Source organism: Phalaenopsis equestris, unplaced genomic scaffold (assembly GCF_001263595.1).
Source record: "Phalaenopsis equestris unplaced genomic scaffold, ASM126359v1 Scaffold000054, whole genome shotgun sequence".
Taxonomy (NCBI): domain Eukaryota; kingdom Viridiplantae; phylum Streptophyta; class Magnoliopsida; order Asparagales; family Orchidaceae; genus Phalaenopsis; species Phalaenopsis equestris.
The window spans coordinates 1,313,589-1,325,295 of NW_018164496.1; the positions used below are offsets into that span (position 1 = coordinate 1,313,589).

Sequence of the window (11,707 nt, forward strand, 5' to 3'; positions counted from 1 at the left end):
CCAATTACTCCATCTGAAGCAGATCCGAGTTAAAACAAAGAACTTTCCCCACCTAAGCTCTTGAACAGAGGTAGGTATTCCTAATATCATTTAACTCGGCTGCAGCATCTCGCAAGCAGATTCTTTCCTGTGGCAATTCCTGTGAGCATCTAAGCCCAACCTTTGCCACAGAGACCAAACGTTCAGAAATTCTTCTTGCTTGTTCCAAATTGCTCATGTTCTCTTCATGAATTTCATGAAAAACCATCTTTTGATCCGAAATTTCCAAAATGTTATCTTCAAAGGAGCTCTCTACAAACTTAGAAAGACTGAATTCCTCTTTAAACATATCATCAATCGGTCTTCTTCCTGTAAGCATTTCTAGAAGAAGAATTCCAAAGCTGTAAACATCCCCCAAGGTAGACGGATGACCACCCGCACCATATTCTGCAACCATAAAGATTTCATTTTTATTAGCTGAACATTTCAATGACATTTCAGAGCAAGGAAAGCGAGGAATTTGATGTCCGTTAGTAATAAAAACGCAAGAGATTGCTTACCTGGAGCAACATAGCCAATTGTTCCATTTATTCCACTCAGGCAGGTTGAATCCTGAAGAGCCCGGTTTTCAGCTTCACAAAACATCTTTGCGAGCCCAAAATCAGCTACACGAGCACTCATGTTTTCATCAAGCAGAATGTTACCAGGTTTTATATCACAGTGAATTACTGGTGGGTGAGAGTTATGATGAAGATACTCCAATGCCTCGGCTATATCAATGGCTATATTCAATCTTTGTAGAAGGCTCAAGCTGCATTTTTTGTCGCTTTCATCTTCTTCAGGATGCAGCCATGCGTCCAAACTCCCCATAGGCATGAATTCAAGCACCAGAGCTTTGAAATCGTCGCCGCTAGAATCGATGCTTGCGCAGGATGTGAGAACCTTGATAACTCTGCGATGGCGAATGCTTCTCAGAGCTGTGCATTCAGTCATGAAGCTCTTGTAAGCACCCTGTATTTCTAAGTTGAAAACTTTGACAGCCACAGCTGTTCTTTCGCTGCCTAGATGTCCTCTGTATACTGATCCATATCTTCCTCTGCCAATGAGGTTGGTAGAAGAGAAACCACCAGTAGCTTTGGCTAAATCAGCTTGAGAAATTCTAGGAAATGAATCACCGAAGAAAGAATGATGGGAAGAAGAATTCAAAGATGATTTCTTTCTCAGCTTTCGTTTCTGGCAAAGGAAAGCAAAGCATGTCAAGGGGGCCAGAAGAATCAGCAGGCAAGCAACGATGATCAAAATTTTCATAAGAAGAGATTTATTTTTAGTACTCGGAGGTGCATTTAACACACATTTCTGAAGATGAAGTTCTTGAATTCCTCCACAAATGTCAGCATTGCCTGCCAGAGAGATTGCTGTAGCATTCTGAAAGATCCCATTTTCAGGAACTTGGCCTTCAAAGTGGTTATAAGACAGGTTCAAGTAACTCAGAGCCTTTAGATTTTGAAAAAAATAAGGAATGGAGCCAGAAAAATTGTTTTCCGAAAGGTCTAAAATTTGCAGTTCCTGCAAGTTGCTTAAAGTAGGAGGAACGGTGCCATTGAAGTTGTTGTTCTGCATGTTAATAACAGACAACCTGAAACAGGATCCAAGTGTTTTAGGTATTTGCCCCACTAAATTGTTATAAGAAAAGTCAATAATTTGAAGATTCACCAAGCTCCCAATTTCTGGTGGCAGAAAACCCTCCAAAGAGTTCTGAGAAAAGCCGAGGTACCGCGACAGGGATGAGAGGCTAACAACTTCTTTTGGCAGAGAGCCGTTAAGATTATTGTTACTGAGGCTTAAAAAATTCAGTCTTTTAAGATTCCCTAGGCTCACTGGTATGGAACCAGTTAACTGATTATCACCAAGATCCAACTCAGTAAGTCCTGTAAGGTTGCCCAAAGAGGAGGGAATAGGTCCTGAAAGATTATTTCTGCCAAAAGACAAGGTTTCTAACATGGAAAGCTTCCCAATTTTCTGAGGTATGGTACCTTGGAGTAAATTCGTCTCCATGCCCAACATATTTAAATTGACAAGGTTCTCTATTTCGAAAGGTATGGTTCCTGAGATTTGATTTGATCCGAACGACAGAAACTGAAGTTGGGTGGAAAGATTACCTATGGCTTTTGGCAGTGTACCCCCAAGCCTATTGGAATCAATACTGAGCACCTCTAGATTGGTGCAGTTAGCCAAAGAATCAATAAATCTCCAATCTTCTGCATCATCTGCTTGAAGCTCGTTGGTTCCCAGACCAAGTAAAGTGAGGGACTGCATCCTACCAAATAATGGCATCTTTCCTGTGAATCTGTTAATACCCAAATCAATTTCAGAAAGACTTGTCACATTTGACAGAGCTACAAGGGATCCATTGAGGTTGTTTCCGCCTAAGTAGAGGAGATGGAGATTTGGAAGATGATCAAAAGTATTGATTGAGAACCCACCAGTTAAGTTATTAGCAGTCAACGAAATGGCGACCAGGGATGACAGGTTGTATATTGAATTTGGAATGGTTCCTGTAAGAAAATTAGAATGCGCAAGAAGCCCAACTAGTCTGGTCAGTCTACCAATCTCTGTTGGGATGCTTCCATGCAGATTGTTTTGTCCCAGCCGAAGTGTTGTCAATGAAGAAAGATTTCCAAGCGAAGGTGGAAGGCCACCATTGATGCTGTTGTTTGATAGATCAAGATATATAAGCTCTGAAAGAGAGCTGATTTCTTGGGGAATTGTCCAGTTGAGCCAGTTGCCACTCAGGTCAAGTACTTCAAGTTTTAAGCAACGAGTCAAGTTGATAGGAATTGCGCCATTGAATGAGTTGAAACTCAGGTTGAGATACTTGAGCTGTTGTAGATTGCCCAAGCCCGGTGGTATATTGCCATTGATCCAGTTGAGGCTGAGATCAAGCCATCTGAGGAAGGTGAGGTTGCTAATGGCCGGAGGAAGTTGGCCATTCAAGCCCTGGGAGCTGAGTTGCAATGCTTTCACTCTGTTACCACTGCATGAAACTCCCTTCCACAAACAGAACTCAATGGAGTCATTCCATGAGTGGAGAATGCTCGAGCTATTCTGCATAAGTTGGTTCTTCAAAGCTGTAAGCACGTAGTAATCGCTGCCATTCCCAAACGAAGGCGACGCTTCGGAATAGATTGTGGAAGAGAAGAAGAAGATGAGGAGAAGAAAATATGCAGAGTGGGATTCCATGGACTCATGAATATCTCAAAATCTTATCTTTTGCAGCTCTGCATCATCTCTTCATTGTCTGGTGTTTAAATCATACAAATTCAGAATAATGAAGTAACATATAAAATAAGAGAATTTTACAAAACTATCAATCTCTAGCACCTTGATATTTTTGCTTCTGCTTTTGTCTTTATGACAACAAAACAAAAGAATGCTTAAAGTAGAAGTTTGACGCAGCCATGCAAGGGTTAACTGGTTCCAGTTGGGAGCTAGCTTTGACGCACTGCATGGTTATGGAAGGAATTCTTATGTCTTTTTTTTTTTTTTAAATAAATTAAAGTGGGCTGAGTCTAGCTTTTATAGTTGTATTTATATGAGCCAATTCTTCCCCATTATTATAGAAAAAGTCATGCCAGTGACAGCTTGTCTTTATCTAACAATAGAAAGAGTTTGGTTGTTGGATTCAAACCTATTTGTTACACTATCTAAGAAGAGAAATATGGGAAGATTTTTATTACTTCACTAGGATATTATTGAATTTTTAGTCCTGATATGCCTCTATTAGCTCATATTTGTAGGGTTCTTTTTGAAAAAAAATATTACATTCGGAGTCCGGACGTAAGTTGCTTCCGAACAACGACTGCGATCCACCGGAAGGGGCGGAGGAGAATAAAATACTTTCGGTGGATCGCAGTTATTATTGAGACGCAGCTTGTATCTGGACTCCGTACGTAATATTTTTTTTTCTTTTTGGGGCTACAATAGATGTTACATCTGAATTCAATAGATAAATACAAGATATATGGATTACATATAAGCGATTATAGAATACACATGGTATTCTACTTTGGATGAGTGCCTTGAATGTCCTATCCATAGGCTAGAAGTTGCCAATGAAGAATAGTTGGGGTTTTCTTAGCCCCAAGCTAGTAGTACATTTGGTGTGGGCGAACGCTATCTGAGCCCGAGTCCTTTGAACCGGGCAAGCATTCTTTTGAGCTGGGTCCTTCGAACTTGACGAGGACTTTTGGGGGCTCCCCTTAACCTTGTTCTTGGTGACTTCACTTAGTCGCTTTAGTTTTACCCTATATCGAAAGATAAACGTATTATTTTATAATGAATTCAATCACTAAATAAAAATTTTAATTTTTTGGATCTCTATTATCTAACCATGTATTTTTTATAGTTTATTTTAATATGGGTTACATGTTCATTACAAGGGCAAGTCGTGATCTGTCTCTTTAAATTTCAAAGTTTAGATTTTCAAGATTGCTTTAGTGGAGTTTAAATTGAAAACTGTTGAACTATAATTGAAGAAGGAAAAAGTAAGCAGTGCATGGATACTAAGGAGCTCAATAGCATCAACGTTTAGCTTTACATCTTTTAATCTAAGAGATTTAATTTTATTTGAATTGTTCATTTTATTATAATTTTTTTACTTGTATTTCAATAACATATATCATGTGAAAATCTAAGATGTGAGTAAGTGTTCACATAAAAATGCACCAGCACGAATCTCAAGCCAGATGGGCTGCTCAGGAAGGATGTAAAGACGATCACTCGAAGGGCTACCAATGATCGTTTCCAGATGAGTATTGGTAAAGGAACACCTTATCCGACCGATCGACAGAGGACACCAAGAGAAAGTCTCGTAGGCGATAATCAACCCTCAGGATGATTGATGTGGAACACTCTTTTGGAATATATATTGGCCGAACCAAGAATTGTCAGACGTCGACAACCCTTATCGATCGAATTGACCATAGTTTTATTGTATGCAAATAACTCTGTAATTTCCCAAAAACCCTCCTGAAAAGTTAATAATGAGGGCTAATATGTATTTTTGTAATATTGGGACCTAGGCCTATAAATAGAGGTCCATATCAAGAGTAAAGAACACCTTTTTCTTGTCTAATACTGCTCTCTCTCTCTCTCTCTCTTAACCACTTTCTAATCGAACGGTCCATTCCTTAGATGGGCAATAAGCATGGTGCCTTCAACTAAGATTTTTTTTTCTCAACAATCAGGTGAACCCTCAGAGAGATGCACATTATGTTATCTCAAAGCTTAGGAGCTTTGAGCACGTTTCTTCATGTTCTTCTTAGTTACGATGAAATACAATCCTATCTTGAGTAAGAAATTTTATTTAATAGTAGTTGTTCAACTCAATAAATCAAATATAATACTCACTCGATCAAGCATGTTATTTGGAGGTTTGTTAAATCTAAATGATCCCGATAATATAAATAAGAAGTCTTCCCATTATGGTTTAAAGAGCACAAAAGTTAGTGCATTCATTGTTAGATATATTGAATCAAATAAATTTAAAAAACATGATTAGTTATGTACTTCATAGGTTCATGAATAAAATAATAAAGTTACATGTCTAAGATTGATATATCTTGTTTGGGGTCCTATACATGTCATGAAAATATGACCATTTTTTATGCGAATGGCTACAAATTCCATATAAGATCCAAGTCTCGAGGAAAGAAATACGATCACCTCTAGTGTTTATGTTGAAAAAACACCAATTAAGAGGAAGAAATAGACTATTACGAAATTCTCCAAGTAGTCTAATTCCAATAACTTGACTCTATTGAGACAAGCATTCTTGTTCAACTACGATTGGCTTGATCATATTTCTAATTATGAAATAAAGGTAATAAAGCTATATAATTTCATGAAAGTTAAAATGAACATAAGATATGTTAAATTTGATCTTCAATCTAATAAGACAAACAACTCAGGTTTATTATCTTAAATACCATGATATTGCAATAAAGAAAGTAGATTGGGCAATAGTCATCAAGATTAATCCCTGAGTGACTATTGAGATTAAAAATAGTATTGAACTCACTCATCAAGAAGGGGAAATACTAGATTTTTACATTTATGTTGATTTTATCGAGTAAGACATAATTTTAGAGGATGTTATTGTCAACATGAAGAAATTATTATACTAAGTATGACTTTTTTTATGGTTTTGACGAAGAGATTTTATATTTATTCTCTAGTCACTCATCCGATGATTTAAAATGAGATGTTTATGTAATGTTTATTTATTTTACTTATTTTATTTCTTAATTTAATGTTCAGGGTTTTTTCTAAATTTATTCTTTTATTTAGTATTTTTACTTTTGTTTATTTTATTTACTATTTTGCTTAGATTTATTACTTTTATATCTGATTTTAGTAATGCTATTTTGAACACTGCACTTTATATTTTTATTACTTTTGTTTATTATTTTTAATTCCTCTATTCTATTTTTTTCTTACATGCACCGATCAGATTTAGATTTTTTTTTTTTTTTTTACACATGACTTCAGATGGTAGTGATAATCCTCCTCCTCACAACGATTTAGATTTTTTTTTTCTTTTTTTACACAGAAGACTTCAGATGGTAGTGATAATCCTCCTCCTCACAAGGATGTGATCAACATGATTAGAAGGTATAAAAGGGGAACTACACAACACAAAGTCATATGAATAACCACTACTTTATCTATGACTACCAAGAATACCACTCATGTTGTACATTTAACATAAAGCCCGATGGAAATATGTAAGTAATTTACATTACAAGAAAATACTATTTATTTTATTTTCAATTGTACAAATATTATTTTTTTAAGATTATGTCCATCTATTCAAGTCATTCACATTATTAAGGACATCATATGGAGAAGTAAGATGCTCCGTACTTATCATGGAAGGAGATCCAAATTTAAGTACAAGATATATGATTTAGAGAGTTTGAGGCAAACTCTAAATGAAAATCTTAAGTTGCATAATTTTATCCATCTAATTGATTTTACTCCTGTTGCTGGAGTTCTCTTGCAGACCTGAGTATTGCACACATATTAAGAGGAGCTTTGTGGCTACAGGGTTAGCTCGTTCGTGTAATATGTTTGCTGAAGATAGGTCAACAACCTCTGTGACTTGGGGAGGATGCCTTGATTGAGCTTGGCAAAGCTTGGAACTCTCTTGACCATGTCAAAAAGAGTCGGCAAGTGCAGTAGAATTGGAATTTAGATTATGGGGACATGGGCTCCTCCCATTACATTGTAGAGGCACTTCGACAGCCATAGTATAGGATGAGAATGTTAAGAAATATTTTATACATTAAATTGTAGTTGATACTTAGTGTTTAATAACTTTTATCATATATTGATAGACACCACAGCTTGTGCAGGAGCCCACATCCACTGAACAAATGGGCTAACGGTTGGCTGACCTCAGATCACAGAAAGCACATATAAGTAGTATAATAATTTTTATATTATTACAACTATTCTAAAATTTAATTTTGCCTTGTAGGCAACGGCTGAAAAAGGCTTAGGCTTTGATCAGTTAGGCTTTGACCTCTAGACGACCTCTAGAAAGATGTTGTTGGGGGCATGAAGAAAGGAATGATAGATGACTTGGTTTCACAGTGACTCACATAAGATGCACACCACTCGTTCCTAAGTCAAAGCTTCACATCCTTTGACGTTGGAGTTGGCAGGAAGGTTATAACAATTATTGAGGATACAGATGCCTGATTTGCTTCTCAACTCACTGAGATGGAGGTGAGAATGAAGAGGAACCTCGAGGAGGTGCGACGTGACGCATGCCAGCTACTGAAGTCACTGAAGATGGTTGAAGAGAGGAGGAATGAGGAGAGTGATGATGAGTAGCAATGTTGATAGCTACATTTCAATTGTGAGACAATTATGTATTGGATACTTCATTTACTCTTGTTTAATAGATTGTGATTGCACTTACTTTTTAATTGAAGGACATTTATATGATTCTTGTTTAGTTGAAAATCAAATAAGTTTACGGCCGGATGCGTGTAAATTATAATGAGCTAGCGAAGTTATTATTTTTTTATGCTTCTAGTTAATTTTTCTAACGACAATTCGACTAACACGAGCGTCAGTTATGTTAATACTAACAGGCATGTCCGTCTGTTTCTCGATTCATTAGGAACCGACGGGTTATGACCGTTATAGTTTAACCGACGTTTACGAACGATGGGTGAATCTTCAGAGATTTTCAAGACGTAGGAAAGTCATTATAAAGAATTTTTGGATGGTCGAAATTCTGTCGAAAGGTCTTTCAAACCAAGAAAATACAGACAAAAACCGACGCAAAATGTAATAAGCGGCAATAATTTCCATTCACGACGGACGCAACAAAATTTAATAAACGATGAAAATTTTCATTTAGCGGACGAAATTTTCTGCCATAATTCTCATATTTTCATTTAGTGTTTGCTACAAATAGATTTGAATTTATGGGTGTAAACAAGCCGAGATTAAGCAAGCCTAGTGTTTATTTGTACTCGGCTCGTTTGAAGTTTATTTTACTTGGAATAAATTTGTGTTCAAAATGACTCGTGACTAGCATGTCTGTTTTTAGCTCAATTCGAATAACTTCGTTATTTTCACGTCATGCTCGTCTAAGAATTAACTCAAATTAGCCAAAATATAATAAAATATAATATAAAAAATATATTAAAATTCTATATTACAATTATAATAGCATTATCATTTATCTAATTTTTAAATTAATTTCAGCCAAAATAAAGAGTTTTTTTTTTGTGTTCGGCTTATTTGCTCAACGAACAAATTAAACATGAGCACGAGCCGAACACCAACATTGCAATTTTTAAACAAGCCGAACACGAGCCGAACCTGGGCTCACTCAAGCTCGGCTCATTTACAACCCTAGTCGCGGCCCCATTTCATATCTACGTCTTGCGAGTCCTCCCTCTTCTGAGCTTCTTCCAACGTCCGGATCGATCAAGGCTAACCACAGAAAAAAGGGCGTTTTGCGGCGCCATCAACTGCCACAATTCCACATACTGGAGAATCTCTTGACGAAAAAAACCTCCCATAACGCGGCCGAGCCCCCTGACCAGATCCAATAATCTGAATCATTCCAGAGTACAATAAGATTGGCCGGCCTCACACTAGCATTGATATTTTCTATTATAATGGAGAAGAACTGGCTTACATAATTAAAACTTTAAATACAAGACTGAGCACACTTCAATTAGAAGACAAAACATAAGAATCCCTTACAATACAAATGAAATGCGTCCAAGGAGCATTGTATATTCATATATAAGAAACGCCTCCATAAACCTGGAGCCAGTTAACCCTTGCATGGGTACAATTAGGCTTCGTCTTCATGCAAGATTTTATCTTCACAATGACTACATAAGAACAAAATACATCATGATTTCATGTTTTTATACCCTCAAATCCCCGTTAACAACAATCAAGACTAAGGAAGCAGCCCATAAGATCTGAAAATTTCAATTTGTTGGCCGCAGGGGCGGAATCGGGCTCTTTTTTGAGGAGCAAAGTAATATTTCAGGAGGGGCAAAATATCAAATTTTCGTTCCATATAAATAAAAAATCTGAATTTGAGGGCCCCTGGAACATACCCGGGTCCACCCCTGGTTGGCCGCAATCCAACATGCAGGGATGTTAATGTAACTCGAAGACAAAATTTGGCTCGGATCGAGATCGAATCAAAATAAATGAACGATGCTTTGAGCCAAAACTTTTGATTAAATTTTTTTCAAGCCATACGTGGATCGTTTAGTAGCTCGCTGTTTATTTCTTAATTTATAAAAAATATATATAATGCTAAGCAAAATTGAATATAACTAGTCATAAGTCAATCTTAAGCTGATTTTGAGTTGGAATAGATCAAAATAACTTAATTTGAGCTAGTTAGTTTCAATTTTTAGTTTGATCGAGCCGATTCCAAGCTAAAACAAATCCAAACAACTCAATCGGAGCCAGCTCGTTTTGATTTTAAGCAGGATCGAGCTCGATTCAATTTTGAGCCGGCTCGGCTTGAAATCGAATACAACGAGTCATGAGCCGACTTCAGCCACACTAACTTTATTCGAGCCGATCTCAACTCAACTCAAAAATCAAATCGTTAAGTGTCCTACCAGCACTATTATGGAGCCAGACGTTGATGGTAAGGATAACTGGCTAATTATTCGTTAGTTTAATTTGCTTCATCCTATGTCATCATTTATGCTATCCAATGAAGTATTGATCAAATGAATGAAAATTTTATTTATTTTGTACTTCTGATATATCTCGCTGATGGAACAAAATTTTGTCATGTAAAGAAACAAGTGATAGGACATGGAGAAATTCATATGCCCATGTAAATACATCTCTGCCATATTTGATCTCCTGCTTGTCGTCTTCTTCTCTTCCACATTCTATTCTGAAGCGTCTATCGTCTTCGTTCTATCGTCTTCGTTCTGGAATGACTGCAATTACTGCGCACTAACTTTATTCGAGCCGACTTCAGCCGCACTATCGTCTTCGTTCTGGAATGACTGCAATTACTGCATTCTCAATGTCACATCCCAAGTCTGAAAGGACTAGAGATAAGGCACTCCGGCAATAGAGGGCATGATGAAAGAATATATAGACATATTCTATAGTCATAGAAGAGAAGTGTGTATATAGATAAAAAGAATAATAAAAATAAGCAAGAAAGGTTAAAAATTATTTATTGCACAAATAAGAGACAACTACTTATACAATTGAAAGAAAAACATTTAAGAAAAAACTTAAGAAAATAGAATAGACAAAATGAAAAAATAGACTACTCAACCCCAAATGAAATATGGTGATTGATACTTAATAAAACAAATGCTAAAATAGCCTAATGCTAGATAATATACTCGTGGCAATGTTCTACCAATTGCATCGGTATAACACATCAATAAGTCACTCACGAATTAAACTCAATAAATAATTACTATTTATTAAAACATAGCAAGACATATAGTATGACCAATTAAAAGTAATGATTTAATATGTGCAAGTACTAGTAAAATAATCAATTTCATCGAATACTCACAACAATAGTCGTATAACAATGATAAAAAAATGTAGGTGGTCAATACTGCTTAGATTACAATTATGCTTATGATCATGAATCTATGTGACTCTAACAATACATCACTATGCTATCATTCATATGCAACAATATTATGTGTAATTGAGCGTATAAAAAGGACCGATAATGATCTATTGATCATCAAGCAGTGGTTAGATACTGCTTGGATAACAATAGTCATTCGATTGATCATCAAGCAGTGGAATTGAGCGTATAAAAAGGACGACAACGAATGAGGAAGGGCTCACTCTCGTATTTTCCCAACTTCCAGCACCAAAATCAGGGATTTTCTTCTCGGGAGGTTTGTTCTTAGAGGGAGAGAGGGAACGATCTTGTGAGAGCTTGAAGAGGTTTCAAAACAAATGAGTGCCATGCCTCGACACCGATAATGATCTAACCAACACAAGAGTATTTGCAAGAACAATAATCACTTAATAAGGACTCCTCATGTATAGATTCATCGACCGAAGGTAGACTGCCCATCATATTACAGTAATGTGTCATCTATCTGATAGAATAATCCTCACAGAGAACAATGAATCTTCACAATGTATTGCTCAAAAAAAGGCTACTAAAGAT

At 36.4% G+C, this 11,707-nt stretch overlaps 1 protein-coding gene across 1 annotated transcript; it reads right to left on the reverse strand.

Annotated features, from left to right (window-relative positions):
* Positions 1-3,274, reverse strand: LOC110019307 (probable LRR receptor-like serine/threonine-protein kinase At3g47570). The gene is made up of 2 exons (XM_020716929.1): positions 540-3,274; positions 1-426 (listed from the first exon to the last, which is right to left on the reverse strand). The coding sequence occupies exons 1-2, from the start codon at positions 3,217-3,219 to the stop codon at positions 53-55; spliced, it is 3,054 nt and encodes a 1,017-aa protein (XP_020572588.1). The 5' UTR covers positions 3,220-3,274; the 3' UTR covers positions 1-52.
* Positions 3,275-11,707: the final 8,433 nt, after the last annotated feature.